Here is a 19,116-nt window from a genome sequence, read left to right as displayed (position 1 = left end):
TCTTTTGAGAACAATTGAATGAACCTCATGGGAGATGAGAGATAATACTCTCATTTTGATTTATTTCCAATATTCCTTGCCTCGATGTTGCCCCTTGATTGGAAATTTTATCCACAACCGTATTCAAATGCCTATATAAGGTGATAGAGGGCAATTTCCTCAAATTTCTCCAGCTACAAAACAATCCTATTCAATATTGCAAAATTAGGGGATCCACTCTCGGTCTTTTATTTGAAAACTTGTCCTATGACAATCATCGAATCTCCTAATACCTTCATTTTCTTTATGCCTTTATTGATAGCGAGCTCCAATCCTTCCCAAAGTGCCTAATATTCAGCCTGATTGTTAGTTGAAGTGCCCAATCCCCATGCATAATTTGTCTCTATTTGTTCTTCGAGAAAAAGGATCACCACTCTCGCTCGTACCACCCCATTAAATTAAATTTAAAAGCAAAAAATACTCTTAATGCATATATATACACTCTTACGAAATTCCCTTGCCAAATTAAAAATATATTACATTATTATTAAATAATGTTGAGAAATGTATTTTCTTTTGACAAAATATAATGATGATATGTAATTAACTTTTGTCCCAACATGGAATACAAAAATAATTAAAGATGTTTCTTTCGTCCCAACATTGTTTTAAGTCTGCATGACTAGGAGCGAAGGAAAATAACAAAATGTAAACCAACTTTAAAAGCAATAACATTTTTTTTAAACAAAATTTGTTACCATATTATTTTTTTATTTATTAAAAAACAAAAAATAAAATACATTTAAAAAATCAATATTATCTTTGGTTTTAATATTGTTTAATAGTATTCATTGTATTCGGGTGATGTAAGGAAATTAAGGAGCATTAACAATCATTATGATGATTACTCCCAAAATGCATAAAACTGGGAATCGACGACGCCATTAGCATGCTCTCCCCAACACTCAATGTCCAAGGCATGGAGGTGGTGGCAAGTGCAAGTGCACCCTCCCTCGACATTTATGGCCTGATCTAGCCTAGTACACCCATCCGTATGCTTGTTAGGTAGGACAACATGATAAGAAGGCCACCAATAGATGTAGACATAATTGCAGCAATAAAAAAGAACAGCTCGCAAAAGTTAGCAAAAATTGGTTTGAGGTCACTATTGCACATGGTGAGGGGACGTGAGTGCCCTAGCATGGGAGGCAGAGGAAGAGAAGGCCACCCCTCCCTCCCTGGCATGGCCAAGGTGATGAACACTTCAATAGTAGTATCCCTCGTCACCATTGTCGTATGGTCACAAAAACTAAATCCAAGGAGCTTTGCATCACCGGAGACCACCTATGGGCTCTTCATAATGTTCTTGGTCCCTAATTTAGGGACGAAGAGGAGGCTACAGTATTGCTTGAACACAACATCCTAGATCTCAACTTCCATGAGATTCTTACTCAGGTTGCTTTTCATAGGGTCGTTGGCACTCTGGCAATGCAGGTCCAGAACTCCTCGCCTTCCATTGCCACTATTCATGACTCCTCGTAGTCCTTTGTTGGCTCGACGGCACACCCCACCAGACTTTGCAGTTAGTCGCCCAAGCATCAACAATTGCGTGGAGATACTAAGAGCACTCTTGTTGATCCAGACCCTTCTAACAGCAGGGGCATCCATACAAACAACCACATTGGAGCCCACCTCCCTCAGTGAACTGAACATCCTGCCTCTATTTGGCACCCCCCTCTCGACGATGATGATTGCTACAAGCCTACGCTAGTGGTAAGGGAAGACCCTCTAGAGTGTTAGTTGGGTGAAGCACGCTTCTCCAAGTAGATTTTGGCATCCCCATCACACAGTGCTCAAGGGATTTTTGTGTTCTTATGTCTCTATCATTTTATGCCATGATGTACCGAACATACCAAGAGGGCATTTAGTTTCTCCTTTTTGGGTATATGTATCTTCTTGCACCATTATCATTTTGTCTATTAATTTTTTGGCCTCTCACTATAGTTAGCATATATTGGACCAACAAACTCCCTTACTGGTAATCTTTATACATTTCATATATTACAAAGTAATCTAACTTACCAAAAAAATAATATATTATTTAACAATATTAATCAAATATTTTTATTAAAAAACAAAACAAAACAAACAAACAACATTTTTACCGTTGATTAAATTAATGATTTTGAACTTTATTTTGTATAATGCATAAAGAGCTTTTCATGTAACTATCCTTCCCTACTTCCCCAGTGCGGGGGCCGATCCAAGTCTTATGTCATGACAATTATGAACAACCTTCGATCCACAGGCCACCTGGCTGGCCATGCGGCATCGTGCGAGGGTAAGTACAGGGTGTTAAATTTTCATATGTTGCGATTAGCTCACTGAGTGCGAGTACACCACAGTGCGAAAATCCATTATGGAAATACATCATAACAAGGAAGGTCTTCGTGACTGTAAGCCTAGGCATAACATTAATTGGTAGTGTAATCTGCTCCTAGATATGTCTCAATAAGCCGGCCATCATCTCGCCACATTTGGTTTGAGCTCCGATATGCGACTCACCTGCAGCCATGCCGATCTTCTTTTCAATATTATGCATTCCTTTGTTGGACCTGCAGTGGGTATCTGTTGACTCTAGCAGACATGGCGAATTGCAGTGGCTTTTCATTTGGTGCATGGCACTCTCATTCCAGCAAAATTTTCTTGGTTCGTCTGGGGATCAAACCGACCCACTCACATGATAGTGTGGTTTCCCCTGTCTCACAGACGTTCTTGTTTAATCACGGTGCGAAGGCTCCCCTGAAATCCCTCCGCCTTCTAGCCACATCGGCTTTCATTACAAAGTTTCTTGCGTCAAATTGGGAGGTTTGACGTATATCAATTGCTCAATTTCTGTTGCTCGAGTTCTCAGGCGGTCCTCCTGGGCATGATTATGGCTCGTTTACATTTCAGGTTTGCTCTGTGTGGTGCCAGGATGGTCAGAGGTTTGGTACCTGTCGTGTCGAACAGAATTTTTGTTGGAAGACATTATTTCCAACCACCGGCATTAATGTAGTTGCTAGACTGTTCTAGAGAATTCAACGGGTAGTTTCTAGAATTCATTGACAAATGGGAAAGCTTCCTGAAAAAGCCATCGCCCCATCAGACTCCAGAAATTTCTCTGTCATGGATAAATACCTGTTCAATCATCGAATGAAGGCAAGTTTTTGAGTTCCATGTTTCAATACATGCTCTCTGTTTTGGTATTAGAGCTCAGGTGAGCTGTGTTTGGCCAGCTGTAATTGGACAGGGTTGCGAGTGCTCTATGGTGTGAAGAGTAGGTAGAGTCTGCGTGTTTTCTGTGAGGGTTTCGGCTTAGTTTCAGAGCTCAAGCCTTGTGCTTCGTTCGTGAGAGTAAAGTGTGATCCGTGGTAAGTGAAGTTGCCTGTAACATGAAGTTGATGGCTATGTTGAGTGTGCAGAATCCGACTGTGGTGTGATGTTGTATTTGCCAACAGAAGTGCTACAATACCCACTGTGCGTGGAGAAAGTGGAGAGCAGATTGTTTGATGTGGCTGAGCGCGTGGTACTGGTGCATTAAATCACCATTGCTTGGTGAGCATCTGGCATTAAATCAAAGATTGAGTGCTCGCCAGCTATTTGGTGCTGTTGGAGAGCGCCATCACTAAGAGCCGATTATTAGCTGCGGTGAAGCACTGGACATTGTTTCCTGAGTGTATTGCTTGTTTGCAACATTGTCTGATGTTTATGTCGTTGCAACTCCAAAGGGCCGAGATCATGAATATTAGTGAGGTTGTTCATTATAGCGTCTATAACTGTGTTAAAAAAATGAGTGTTGTGTGAAGATGCGTGGATGTCGCTGAGCGCTGAGCGAGTTGAGTGATTTGTGGTGATTGTGTTGTTTTTGGTGTTGCTACATGATCCATAGAGGGTCGAACAAGGTCGTTGATGCTGAAAGAGTGTGAGCGTTGCGTGGAGGTGATTCTTTGCAAAATCGCTGGGTATGTTGTGAGACATCACCTGGTGCGTGCAACAAGTGTTGTCCAGTTGAGTGACTGTTGCACATATTCATGTCGTTGTGTGGAAGCGTCATTGAGCATCGTGTGGAGCTAAGGGTCGTGAGGCTAGGTTATGGTGCCAAGTGTTTGTTTGAGTTGTTATCTATGGTGCTAAGTGTTTGAGTGTTCGCCTTTCAATGATTGAGTATTGAGGTGGGTGCCAAGAAGGAGTTTCTGCACAAGAGATCAACGAAGAGGATGCATAGTGTTGTCTAAAATTGTAGCGAGCATGGAGTAGTGGCAACCTGGATCATGAGCCCCTGTGCGACCAGTGTTAGCCATGTGGATTTGTGTGAAGTCCTGCCAACCATTTGGAGGAGTTGTGACAGTTCCTCAATCTCTTTATGCATATTGAAATCATGTTCGTGAGAGAGGAATAGTGAGGAAAGGGGATCATTAAAGGTGGCAGAAATCACTGGCAAGGAAGAGTGAATCCCTGCGTTGTTGCATTGTTGTTGGATAGTTGAGGCATTGTTTTTGTGAGCTACGCTAGTGGACAAGTACCTATGGATGTCTTGTAGCGTTGTTGAATAGCGGTGTATGTAGATTGAAACTATAGTTGGGAGCGCAGCGGAAGGTTTGGTGCGCTTGTCTCGGTGTTGAGGTGTGCTGCAAAGAGACAACAGAAGAGGTGTATGCCTGGAAGAGGTGTGTTCTGAAAGCTTCAAGGAAAGCACTCGCACGGAGGTAGAACGATCCTTTGTTGTGTGGAGGATGACCGCGACTGTTGAGCAGTGGATTGCTCAACAGTGAGAGGAGACCTATGTTAGAGATTAAGCTGAGGGTTTACCTCTGATTTGTGTGATCGATTGTTGTTGGAAGAGACGTGTGTGGAGATATTACTGTGAATGAGTTGGTTGTGGTTGCCACTGTGTGTATAAGGTTACTGCTATAATTGAAGTACAATGAGTGGGATAATATTGGATGTTGATCTTTTTGATGATGTTTTGGAAAGCCTATTTGGAAGTATTGTTGATAATATATTTTATTCCAATAGTATTTTTGAGTCACAAGAACTATTAGATCAACAGAATGATTTTATTGATGACCATAAATATTCAGAGGTGGAGTCCATTCCACAGGAGAGCAAAACTTGTTTGTCCTTAAACCCAATTTCTAGTAATGTGATTGGCTCTGTTTCTAAGATTTCTGCAACAGTAGAGGATACTACCATGGATGTTGTTCGGAGGCCGCTCATGTTTGAAGATAAGTGCATTTTTGTAGCTCCTCATGGAAAGTGGGGAGAACTTGAATTAGATTACCGTGTTCGGGGTCTTACATTACATCCCAATCTGGAAAAGGTTGCTGATGTTAAGTACATAAGAAAGGAGCAGATGAATTCTTTTAGGAAAGCCAGAAAGGTGAAGATGAAACTGCACCAGCAAATGAACAAGCATGGACCCTTTAGCAAGAAGTCAAAAATGAAATGTTTTGTTGTAAGCCTAGCTAAGACTTAGACCAGCAGGCATGACAATTAAGAATATAATGTCTTGTATATTGTGCTATAGTATATTTGTCATATGGTTGGAATTAAGGGGGAGTGTTGGAAGACATTATTTCCAACCACCCGCATTAATGTAGTTGCTAGACTGTTCTAGAGAATTCAGCAGGTAGTTTGTAGAATTCATTGACAAATGGGCAAGCTTCCTGAAGAAGCCACCGCCCCATCAGACTACAGAAATTTCTCTGTAATGTATAAATACCTGTTCAATCATCGAATGAAGGCAAGTTTCTGAGTTCTGTGTTTCAATACATGCTCTCTGTTTATTCTGGCCTTCGCAACAGTGCTTCTTGGTTGGCATACAATGGGTTCTCCACAAACTTGAGTTCGCGTTGCCATTCGGGTATGTGGAGGGGTTGGCCAAGTAGAATCACTAAGCGTGCTTTCCACCAGCAACAGGTATTTAGTGGTCTTCTGCATAATTGGCCAAGTCAGTCTCAACTCTATGTTAATAGTGCTTTCCTTACCATAGCTTACAGGAATGGCTCTTTGGAATGATAAGAGTATTCTTTAATTTTGTCAATTTTGCTCAGAAATGATAGGCCTCTGTGCCTATTGTCAGTCTCATAGTTTTCGTAGTTTCTCTAACCTTTTGTTTTATCAGATGCAATGGTCAAACACAATGTAATCTTAAGATCTTGAACTTTTATTACTGATATCTTATTTTTTTAACAGGAACGATTAGATTTTATTAAGTGTTGGAAGGTTGGGCCGAACCCTAAACAACCTCTGTTACATAGAGCTTTCGCATAATGCTTCCAACACAACATCAACTGAAATGATGGAGTTGAAACCAATTTTCCATTGACCATGCGATGAGATCCCTCTTCATCGTTAGATTTTGATGCGGTTACAAAGGGTACCATGAGGATGATGCATAGGAAGCAGATTGTATTGCATTTTCGTTCACGCTGATAGGAAGAGTCGAAGACTGGAGGCACCCAGGATCGAATCCTTCAACGTATCAGCTCTAATTTCATGGGTGTATTAAGTTGATCCGCTATTTTTAACTCTTGCTTGATTGCTAAATGCATAGATGCTACCTTGGGCGCTCAGGGGTATTGGCCGAGGTGAAAGGGATGAGTAAGGAGTGAGATCCTGGCTGTAATACTGAAACAGAGAGATCTTGCCAAACAGGAGTTCAAAAGAGATGAGATTATTTGATTGTTGTCTGCGATGATTGTTTGAAAAAACATGGAGACAGATACTTTGCCAGTTGGAGGGCGAAGCTAGGATCTCTTTGCCACCAATGCCCTGTTCTTGAATTGGAATAGGTTGCCATACGAATGCTTCATCATTTTTTTTTAATTTTCTTTTGAGTTAAGAAGCAGCCCATGTTTTCCCTTATGTCAGCTTCTTTATTTAGATTTCGGAGGATGTGGTAGAATGAATTGGCAGCCCATGTTTGCCCTTATGTCAGCATTTTTAATTATATTTCGGAGGATGTGGTAGAATGAATTGATGGTGAAACTCTGTAGCACTTTCTTGAGTCTCTACAGGGTCTTGTTGAGCGCTGGATTATTGAGATGATCTTCTGTGTTTAAGATTTTTATCAGGATTTCCGAGTCCCCGAAGACTTGAAGGTTTTCCCCAACATTCCCCTGAACAAGCTGGCATGCTTTGAGCAATCCTAAGATTTATGTCTGGTTGTTAGTGTTGTCCTAGGCCCTAACTGAAATTGTTTTTGTTGTGCCCATCCGGGGAGTAGATTACCCCATTGCTCCTAATTTCCCCAGAATTCCTTTGGAGGCTCCGTCAAAGAATATCGTGACTTCGCCCTATTTCTTCCACCACTTTTGAAACTTCAATTCAGAGATCTGGAGCCCCCACTCAGGGTTGGAGCACGGCCAAGAGTGGTTCTTTTTTTCGCTGGCACGCCTCAGAGAATCACCGAACCAACCGATCTCTTCAGGGAGGAGCGCATTGTCTGGCTTATGAGGCCAATTCTCAATAGTTTCCAACAACAATACTTTGGCTTTGGCAGCCACTACAATGGGAGAGTGCAAACTATTTTTTAAAATGGCTTCATTCCTTGCTAACCACACTTCCTAGCGAATGAATTTTGGTATTGCATACCAGATTTTAGTCCACGTGGATTTGCTCTTTAGTGCGTGAGGGGATCGTCCTTTCCAGTAGGTGAATAGATTAACTACTGAGAGTTGCGTTGGGGTTTGAACATTGAATCTGTGCATAGCCTGCATCTAGACTTCTTGAGTGAATATGCAATCAATAAACAGATGATCAAGCGTTTCCTGAGCCAAACAACAGAGAGGGCATCTATGGGGTCCGATGATTCCACGTTTCGCTAGGTTGTCTCCTATGAGGACCCTTCTGTGCATGAGAATCCAGCAGAAGAAGTTTATCTTTGGGAGGCCAAAGGGGTCCCAGACATGCTGCCAGAGCGAAGGAGAGTGGATCTGAGGATGATGTTCTTGGAGAGCTGCAAAGCCCTGCGATGTTGAGTAAGCATCACTCTTCCCCCAACCCCATTTGTCCCTTGAACGAATATGCATGGGAGCCAGTCCCGAGATCGCAGCTAGGAAGAGGTGGTGTTGAAGGTGCAGCCTATCTAGGAGGCGTTGGAAAGCCCAAGCACTCTAATTCCCACCAGAGTCCCAAGAAGAAATATTTGCCAGCTTGTGGATGTCTTGTTGAATTAGCCAAACACACAGATCTGCAAATTCAAGGGCGAATTTGAGGGGTTGGAGGCCCATGATCTTGTCTTCCCATAGCCCGATTCTTTCATCGTTTCCAGGGATTCTGTACAGATGATCTTTAAAGAACTCCCAGCATCTGCTGCATAGCTTCAAAAGAGTGGTTCCTTTGCAGGAGACTCCTTCATCCATATTATTTATTGAGAGCCCATGCAAATACTTTTTAATGAGAACTTGACTTATTGGATGTCGATGATTTGAGAATATTTTCCAAAGAATCTTTCCTTCCAAAGCTAGATTGGCCAACCTAGGGTCTCTTACCTGGAGACCGTCTTCTGATAATGGCCTTTTCACAATGTCCCAGCTTACTAAATGAAATTTCTTTTGATTCCCCTTTCCTCCTTGCTACAGGAAATTTCGAATCAGCTTACAAAGCTACTCGGTGATCATTTTTGGAGCCAAGAGAAACGAGGCCTGATAAATTGGAAGGGAGGAGAGAACAGATTTTACAAGGATGAGCTTCCCGGCTGTGGTAAGCCACTGGCCGCCCTAAGCAATCATTTTCGCCTTTACTTTGCTGATTATTTCCTGCCAATGAGGGGCCTTGTTGATTCCCAAAGTTAAAGGCAATCCCAAGTACTTGACTTTGTCCCAAGAGGGAAAGCCCGTGAAACCCAGGGCTTGAGCAATTCAAAGAATAGCTTGCTGGTCTATCGCCCAATCATACACTACACTTTTCCTCCTGTTGACCAGAGCTCTGAATACTTTGCAAAAGCTTTGAATAACATCGTTAAAAGCCCTTGCAATTTTAATGGAGGCACCTCCCATAAGAAGAGAGTCATCGACGAACAAGGCGTGGTTGATTGGCTCTGAACCTTTTATCGGCCTGATACCTAGGAGTGTCCCTTTTAATTTATTTGTTGTCATCTTTTGGCTTAGGGAATCTGCCATCAAAATGTACAGGAAGGGGGACAGTGGGAAGCCTTGCCTTATGCCCCTCGAGGCTTTGAAATAGTTGGTCGGTCTTCCATTTACTAAAGGGGTTATCCATGGCTCTCCTATACAAGCTTTAATCAATTTTATAAACTCAGGGCTGAAACCAAAAGCGGAAAGAACTTGGAGAAGGAAAGAATGCCTTACTCGGTCAAAGGCGTTCGCCATGTCCAACTTAATGAGCATCCCTTGCTCTTGGCGTTGGTGGCTGGAATGAATGATTTCCTACACCAGGATCATGTTGTCCAAGATATGCCTTCCTTTAACAAACCCCCCTTGGTTGGGAGAAATGAGTTTTTCTAGCAGAGGCTTTATTCTATTCGCCAGAATTTTGGAGAGATTTTGTAGGATGCATTGCACAGTGAGATTGGCCTAAAATGATCAAAAGCCTCCGGGTTCGCTTGAATCTTTTGGGATTAGCACTAGGAAAGTGGAGTTTGTGCTTCCTCCCACTTTGGCTTTTTGGAGAAAGCCTTTGATCATACAAAACAGATCAGCCTTGTTGATGTCCTAGCAAATTCTATAAAAATGAATGGAGAACTCATTGGGTCCTGGAGCTTTGTTTGGTTCCATCATCCAGATGACATTGCTGATTTCATCTTCAGTGAAGGGCTTCAGGAGTGTTGAGTTATCCTCCTCGCTTACCAATCTTGGAACTTGTGTGAGGAAGTCTAATGATTTCTCAACATCGTCCACGCCTTCTTCTTTGCTGTTGGTAATGAGAGGTTGCAGCCTCTTTTAACAGAGTTGTGCCTTTGAGGACAGAGCCATCTGAAGAGGTAATTTCAGCAATGTGATTTCTAAACAAACGAGTTCTAATTTTCTTATGGAAGAAGGCAAAATTTTTGTCTCCAGACACAAGCCAAAGATTACGTGATTTGAGCCTCAAAGATTCTTCCTCCACTCTGAATGATCGGAGAGTGCTAAGTTGAGCTTCTTGCTCATTCTGAATTTCTGAACATGTAATGTTTTGTTGCTCCATGCCCAGTTGCAAATTGAGCAGCTGCTTGGTTTTCTACTTTCTGAGCATCGCTGGGGAGTCTGTAGGCTTTTTTATCCATTCTTTCAAGGTTGTTTTGGTGGCATTTAGTTTTTGTTCCCACACATAGTTGGGCAATCCGAGAACAGGGATGGACCCCAAATTTTCCTCTTCTTCAAACAACAAAAGAATGGGTTTATGATCAAAAGTCAACTTTGCCAGAATTTTAGTGGAGATAATCTTATTTTCGGATAGGAAGGTGCTCTGAAGTAAAGATCTGTCCAAACGGGTTGATATATGCTCCGCCCCTGCTCTGTTGTTTGACCAAGTGCAGAGCCCTTTTTTGGCTTAAAATCCAGTAAGTCCCATTATTGAATCAAGTCTTCCACGAAGGGAAGTAAATGGTCCCTGGTGTTGACTCTTCTTTTTCCTTTGGGTCGAAGATTAGATTGTAGTCTCCTACTAGAATTATGTTCTTGGGGGAGTAAGCGTCCAAAAAATCGAACAAGATTTGCGAGCAATCCTTCTTTTCTGCATAGAGCACAGGGATATAAAGGTTAAAGAGTGCGAAGGTGATCTTACTTGCATGGTGCCGCAGTTCAATCTAAATCCAGTGTTGCGTTTGGAAGGAGCTCTTGAGTTGATATTTGTCTTCCTCCCAAAGAGTGGCAAGCCCACCACATGTACCCCTTGCACTTATTGCTTTTCTGACTTTTGTTTTCCATTTTACTTCGCTGAGATCAAGAAAAGCATCCCCTTCTATTTTAATCTCTTGGAGCATGAGGATATCCGGGATTTCTGATTTCAATAGGTTCTTCACCGCTTCAGCTTTTAAGGGATTCCCCAGGCCTCTGCAATTCCAAGAGACTAATCGCATTATTTACTAGCAGAGGGGGGAGCAAACCCTCCCTTTGGAGGCCTGGTTCTAGTATTTCTGCCTATGGACATCTCAATCGTGGCCTGGCTGCCTTGCATTTTTTGTCTCTCAGCCTCTTCTTCCCTTGCCTCTTTGTGTGATTTCCTCCCAACTCTTTTCGAAGGCCTCTCGATTGTCTCATCTTCCGAGGAACTAGAAATCTCAAGAGACTTCTTCCTCGTCATTTCTACATAGGATGGGGGGCTGGAGGCACTTTTTGGAGATCCAGCTTGATGGGGGCTTGTTTCTTCCAGTGTTTTCTGTTCTTCCATATTAATGGGTTGTTGTTCAGGCTCTTCAACTGCTGGAGTTAGGGGTTCTTCTGGTGTGCTGAGTATTTCGAAGGGGTTGTTGGATATCTCTACTCTTGGAGGACCTGTGCTCCCTTCCCCTTGTACCATTGGCAGTGCTCCGCTCCCCGTGAGCACTCCTTTCCCTTTGGTTTTGATGTTTTGTTTAGTTGTCACTGATTTCTCGACCTGAGTCCATTGTTACCCTTTCGAGTTCTCGGCCTCCTCCTCTAATTTCTTTTCACAATACTTGGCAAAGTGCCCGTAGCCATGGCAATGCTAGCATTTAAATGGGAGTTGCTTGTAGTCTAACACTTGAATGTGAGACCAGTTAGCCACCGTAAGCTTTATAGCTTCAGGAGGCCTTCCTTTAGGTCGACTTCTACACAAATTCTCGTACAAGAGTATTGATCCCTCCTTTCAGCGTGATATATGTATTTTCCAAGCTTATTGCCTATGGTTTCTATGGATTTGGGGTTCCAGCAGTGCAGAGGTAAATGAGGCAGGCGTACCCATACAGGAACAGCAAAGGGAACACCCTGTGTCAAATCGAAATCCAAAGTCCATTGGTTCATATACAAACCCTGAGGGCCCATGAAATACGGGCCATTTCTGAATATGAGATTCCTATCCTCTATCGACTCAAAAACAAACACAAAGAAGCCCTTACCAACTAAATGACTTTTGATTCCTTCTTTGACCAAAGGTCTCCAGGTCCTTTGCACCCAAGCATCAATAGCTTTGGGCGAGAGCCATAGCCCGGTGAACTGCCCAATGAGCCCTCGTTCTGCCAGATTTAGAGCCGATCTACATGGTTCTTCAATTGACAGGGCAACCATGGGGATGGTTTCCATTCTTTTGAAAAAAAATTGTTGGTTTTCATTTACTGGGCATTTGTTGCATGCAGCTACAAGCCTCTGGAACGTCGTCAGCTCAAAAGACAGGGAAGAATCAACCTCGGGCCCCCTCCTGGGGCCATGGCGATGGAGCAGCATGCAGGTGCTCGCTGTGATCTCCGTTGCTCTGCACGCACACTTATCTTACTGATATCTTGAACTTCTGTTACTAGTCTGGTTTTTCTATTTCCCTACTGACACAAAACCTAAACCATAAACCATAATTTTTATGTACAATTTTTGTACTATTTTTCTAAAATGATGAAAGTCAAACCTTCACAAAAAAACTATCCCTCTATACTTTACAATTATACAACATGTTTTTTACACATCAATAATATCATCATAACTCCATAGTATATGTCAAATTGAAATATTGAGATGGTTTTCATTTTGAAGGCAAATAGTTCAGTCAATATACTTCCCTTTAACAATCAACTCATAATCATAGTAGTCCAATAAGGCCAATGCTCATGACTCATCCTTTCTAACAAAATATAAAAGCATATTCAAGAGTTGTCCTAAATCTCATCATGACTCATCCTTTCTAACAAAATATAAAAGCATATTCAAGAGTTGTCCTAAATGTCATCATGAAAATCAAATAAGGTAGAAGAGAAAATGGAGAGAAGAAATTTACAATCTTAAAGAGCTATTTCAAGTCACCCAAAAATAGCATATCTTACTTGAATAAAAAAAGAGACTAGTACCAAATCAGAGTATGGATAGTGTCTCTTTTTCACCTCTACTCATCCAAAATCTTCTTACGAGATTTTGAACTATTATTATTGTTGACCAGACCATAAGCCTACATCTTTGCAAGCATTATTAAATACACTAAATTTATCAACAAGCTTCATATGCCACATAAACATTACGAACATGACACATATATTCATATTGTAAAAAAAACCTCTTTGGTGCACTGAGAGAATTAGCATTATGCTTCAATTGATCTTTGTATGTAGTTGATCCAAATTGGATCTTCAAAGGACCAAAATGGTTAAGTGATTAAATTTTTAATTTATGTGCTACAAAACCCTTGAATTCGTGCTTGGTGTATGTTTGATGACATGGTAGAGTGATATGGTTAACAATGAAAGTGGTAAACAATGATTGGATAAGTTCTAATGTGGGTGGTCTCTTTAAGTAGACTAGCAACAGTAGAGACTAAAGCTTAGTACTAAGGGTTTGATAAATTTACCCCAACTTTATATTAGGGAAGGTCCATCAAGAGACCCAACTACACTCGAGGACTCGCCTTAGTGCCATGGATTTTGTGGAGTTACCTAAACTTTGCCAAGGTAATCCCAACCAAGGCTCCACTATATTAAAAGGGTGGCCACTAAAAGGCTTTCAATTAGACTAGCCAAAGGGGCAATTCAAAGACTCCAGTCCTCTAGAGTCAAGGTTTTCTCAAAGCTACCCCAAATCTTCATTAGGGAGATCCCTCGTGAAACTCTATGACATTACAATGGGGTCTTCATTATATTGAGGCCTCCATGGAGTTACTATCCCATTAGACAAGACAACTTCAGCAAAAGTGTGTCTACAAAGGAAAAGGGACCCCACAAGGATTGAAGGGAGCACCTACCATCAACAACCACACAACACATGGTATCGACAAAAGGGTCCATGAGGCAATGAAGAAGCCTCAATAAATCTACAACCAGTGTGAGGTTTCCATGTGATAAGCAAAAGAAAAGGGCCAAAAGGTCATTTCTAGAAAAAAATTGTTCTTGACACATAAAAGTGAAATATAACAACTTCTAATGAGTGTTGGCATTCAAGAAAGCTAAAGGAACAATTTGACAAGCTTGATAAGAAGAAAGTTGCATGCCATAAGCAATTTTTGGGCCTTTAGCATTCTAATTAATCGAGGAGCATTCAAAAGGCCACAAGATAGAAAAATATGGAGTACCGCCAATACAATTATTGGGTTTCATGTTGATGGTTATTTGCTTCATGCTAAGGGGAGTTGTGGTGAGGAACAAAGAGATTTTGCTTTCCAATTGCAAATAAGATGTCAACATTTCCACTCAAAGAATTGAATAAGCACTTGAGAAAAGTAACAAAAGAGCCATTATCAAACTATATGGATTTGACATTCTAGAATCACAAATAGTTGGTCCATTAAGGCACTAAAGGCCAATTTAGGAAGTTTACCATGTTGTAATAAAGGAGACAAAAATAAGATTAACAATGAAAGAAACCTAATATTTGTGTAGAGAGGGAGAAGTCATCCAAACCATTTTAGCCTTTACTAAATCCAATAGCCTTAATCCCAACCATTGTAGCCTTTACTAAATCCGATAGTCCTAAGCATAAGAAATATGGGTTTATCGCAATACCTACAACAAGAGATCACCTATAGTATGGATGGTGAGTCTTTCTTCCAAATAAGAGGCAACCATTGCTAATTACTCGGTCATAATCCAAAGAATCAAGAATCTTTGTTGTATAGTCACAATCTAAAGAAATCAAGAGTTCTTATTATTATAGACTAGTGTTTGCGTAGTGAATGTATCAAAAGTAAATTAAGGATATTACTCTTTCTTTTAGCCTTGAATTATTGATATAGGAATCAAAGAGAGTAAAGTAAGTTTTATTTGAAATCCACTATTTCATGAGATTCTTTGGAGTCAATATTTTATTTTAAATGAGATTCTTTGGAGTCAATATTTTATTTTAAATGAGCCGCTATTTTTTATGCTTTACTTAAATACATGCAGTGAAAATTGAAACTATCAAATTATAGCCATAAGACTACACTATAATAATGGACAAAAGCAATACACATCAAAATAAAAAAAACAAAACAATAAAGTAAAGAACATTTATTTTTTAAATTTGAAAAGAAAATCAATAATGATCCATTATAATATTTTATTCATTTAAAAAAATCACTTATTAATACAGTGGAATAAATATCTTTCATCATTAATTCTAAAAACCAATAATTTAACATTAAATTAACAAATTATAACTTGTCATAATAACACAAACAAAAAATATTCTCAATTTTATATTACAAACAAAATTCAATAAAATCATACATAAAAAAAAAATCCAAACTTTCTTTTCACTTCATTTACCATAACAAAAAAAAAAATAATAATAATAATAAATAAATATTTTAAAAAACCATAAATTAATAATAATAAATAAATATTAAAAAAAAAACATTTTCAAATTTATGTTACAAAAAATATTCAATAAAGTCATAAATAGAAAACCTAAACTTTCCTATCACTTAATTTACCCGCGACACAAAAAAAATAAAAAATAAATAAAACATTTTCACATTTATATTACAAAACTCATCTAAAAACAAAATTTCCTTTCATTTGCAAAACTAATGAAAACCTATAAAATCTCTTACATGACAAATACTCTTAAGATATACAATATTTCTTTATAACAACATCATACTAATTTCAAATACATTTTTTACGACCTAATAAACATAACTGATTTTTCTGTTTAAGGACTAAAGAGCATTTTAATATCAACTGATTTTTCTGTTTAAAGAGTAAAGAGCATTTCAATTTCTATAGGACAATATAATCATTTTTTTTTCTAATTTCAGATATTTAGATTCCTCCCGCTTATTGAAATATCTGCATTTCTCCCCTTACTTTTTATTGTTTAATTTACAAATGAGATACCAGTGGAATTATACAATACCTGTAACTATTACTAGGCCAGGATTGGAAATGATCCCTTTCCTAATTAACTAATAATTCTGTATGCAATACAAAAAATAATAATTAAACATTTTTCTTTTATCAAAATGTGTTTCAATTAAGGAATTCCAAAGAAAATATTTTAAAAATATAAACTCGCTTTACAACGATGAAGTAAGCCATTTCCAATCCCCATGAACTCCATTTAACTGCTAAATGGGTTCGTAAAGAACATGACCCAATACCATCATTCAATCAAGGAGTTGCAACGGAATAATTTACAAAAATATAGACCAACTTTAAAGCAATTATAATATTTATACTTTTCTTAGTTTAAGCCCGTTCCAGCCTCCATGAACTCCGTTCAACTGGCTAAGGAAATTCATAATGAACCTGACCCAATACCATCTTGAATTTCCTTTCCAGAACATTAAATGGTATTCTTTCTAACGTTCTCCAAAATCTCGTTGGCCATCCCTTCTGTTAAGGAAAAAGAAAGGAAAAGGAAAGCCCTTTTACTATTCACAGGTTCAATGATTTTGAAGCCTGTATTTTACAAGGAGATTCTCATACCACTATCCTTGCTTGCTTTGAAGCTCTATTCAAATATAACACTTTTTCTAAAAACCATGTATACATTGGACTTTCAGAATACGCGTCATCAGTAAATTCAAATTCCATCACCTCTAGAGAAGGGGTGCTCTGAAGAAGGCAACCTAATACACAGATTTCCCTGTTACTGGTTCCATCTAGATATATGCACACCCGTATCTTACGGAGATGAGAGAGTGGGGACTTTAGAGACAAAGGTATATCATGGTTTGCTAGCTCCTGCATTGCATTTCAAAACTACAGTCAGCCATCTCTGTCTTCATTTACAAGGTGAAAGGCATGCATATGAAACATCATGGAAAATAACAATCCCAATGAAAATTTTTACTGCAGGTGCATATGTACATTAGTTTGAGTAAGTTAAGGTATCATAAATTTATGTCGATTGCAGATTCTAGCCTTTCATAGATTCTAGCATTTCATAGTCATGGAGCAAAATTTACTTTACTTATCCTCCTCAAATACATGAATGTACAACCCACATAAACATAAGACATGAATATACAATCCACATAAACATACCCCACTGCCTGCCTGCCTATAGTAAGATGCAAATAAATGTAAGACAGGCAGGATAATCTGTTTGCTAAACCACATCAGCATATGCCCTGTCTAACATGGCTTGCACATTATAGATACCCTGACACCTATGGGAAGCAAATCCAAACACACAACCATGGAAACATTTATTGCACTAAACACATCAAAGTAAAGTAGAGATTATGTTCTTACCGAGAGAAAGTCCTCGCCCATGTATAGTTCCTCAAGATGAGGAAGCCTGTCGAACACACTGAGAAGAGAAATATCCATCTCTTTTTCACTTTTAAGCAAAGGCCAAACAAAAACGTGCAGCAACTTCAATAACTTGAAGCTCCCGATTATGTCAATAAATCTCTCCGCGGAGAAATTGTATGCCTCAGGAGGAAATTCCATTTTCAATCCAATCAAATTACTTCCATCCTGCATATTGAGTTCCGCAATTGAACACGAAATCTCATGAAACAGTAACCCATTGACCCTCAAGTCCTTTATCAGGCATGCATGCAGGGTATTAAGCTTCGGGCAGTTCACTGTTAAAGCCTCCACACCGCTATACACATTCAAATCTGTAATGTTGGGAGCCGAGATGGTAGGCTGCTGCAGACCAACGCACTTATGTAAGCTGAGATTTCGTAGAAGAGGGCAATGTGAAATAAAGTGAGCTAAAGACTGGTCTGTCAATTCCACATAGTTAAAGTTGCAAGTGGTGAGATGGTTGAATCCAGAGAAATGGGTTGGAAGACGTGAGAGAATGTAGTTGTAGAGTGTGAGTGTAATGAGACGAGTGCAGGAGAAAAGGGCAGGAGGCGGGATTTCCCTATCTGGGGAATCACAGAGAGTGAGGTGTTGAACATTTCTCCATGCTGCGCACCGCACCCATTTGTATACACTGTCGCGTGTAAACCGCCATTGGGTATCAATATTGCATATGGACCCGGAAGGATAAACGTCAATGGATAGATAAAAGACTTCCAGATCAGAGGAATGCAAGAGCAGAATTTTGGAGATGATATTCTCCACCGTTGCAATAGATAGGGGATCTGGATCTTTGGAGATGATATTCTCCACCGTTGCAATGGATAGGGGATCTGGATCCAGAGGGGCCAAAAGAAGATGTGGAGAGAGAATGAGTTGGGGCATTTGGGTATACAGAAACCTCCATCTCTTGCAGAGAAGGGAAGATCTGATGGCCTCTTTAACCGGGATTTTAGACAGGATGGAGCAGAGGATGGCATCTGGTAGTGTGGAGAATTTGTCTGTAGCGGGCGGCATACTGTTGATTCACAGAGCTCCTTTGATGGAAAAAGGATTGCATTCGAGGTCAAAAACCAATACCAGCGGTGAAAACTGAAATGCTGGGAGGGAAATGAAAGCCAAGGGAAAGTAACGAGACACAATGATTTCATAAAATGGCGGGAAATTGCAGGAGCGGCTACTGTTTCATTTGGTTTGTTTTTTGACATGTGTCTTTTCTCGATTCATTTTAATTTTTAATGGAAATTTATAAATATATTTAGGGTTATGCTAGAATTTATTTTAAGTGTTTTTTTATATAATATGGAAAATAGGTTTATATTTATTTATTTATCTGAATTACTTCAAATATATTTCTATTAATTAGAGAAATAGTGCATTGATACCGTACTCTCATGAAAGAGTATCACCATATCAGTAGGAAAGAAAATGAAAAATAAAAATAAAAAAATGACTAGACTAATAGCCATAATAACTAAAATGCAAAGGCTATATTATAAGCGAGAAAATAAGGCTATATTATAGGTGAGAAAATCATTATTTGACTAGGGTGAATGTAAATGCAAAGGCTATATCATCATTTGATAAGTAAATTAAATTCTCAACTAATCATATCAACAACTAATTACTAGAAAACCAATAAATCTTCCAACATGATACCAACCAATACTTGAAAAAGAAAATACACAACAAAAAGACCATAAACATGATACCAAAAACCACATCTCATCAATAAACACATCGTCTCATGTAAC

At 39.5% G+C, this 19,116-nt stretch overlaps 1 protein-coding gene across 1 annotated transcript; it reads right to left on the bottom strand.

The window, feature by feature from the left end:
* Nucleotides 1-16,195: 16,195 nt before the first annotated feature.
* On the bottom strand, nt 16,196-18,448 carry LOC149144829 (FBD-associated F-box protein At2g26860-like). Its single transcript, XM_089452290.1, has 2 exons — nt 17,300-18,448; nt 16,196-16,786 (listed from the first exon to the last, which is right to left on the bottom strand). Exons 1-2 carry the CDS (start codon nt 18,377-18,379, stop codon nt 16,523-16,525), a joined length of 1,344 nt encoding a protein of 447 aa, XP_089308416.1. The 5' UTR covers nt 18,380-18,448; the 3' UTR covers nt 16,196-16,522.
* Between the last annotated feature and the right edge of the window lie 668 nt (nt 18,449-19,116).

The sequence above is a fragment of the Pinus tabuliformis genome, chromosome X, assembly GCF_031772625.1.
Source record: "Pinus tabuliformis cultivar Carrire ecotype Pingquan chromosome X, CPIR1, whole genome shotgun sequence".
Classification (NCBI taxonomy): Eukaryota; Viridiplantae; Streptophyta; class Pinopsida; order Pinales; family Pinaceae; genus Pinus; species Pinus tabuliformis.
Note: the sequence above shows the minus strand (reverse complement) of the source record. Positions and strands in the feature narration are given on the sequence as shown.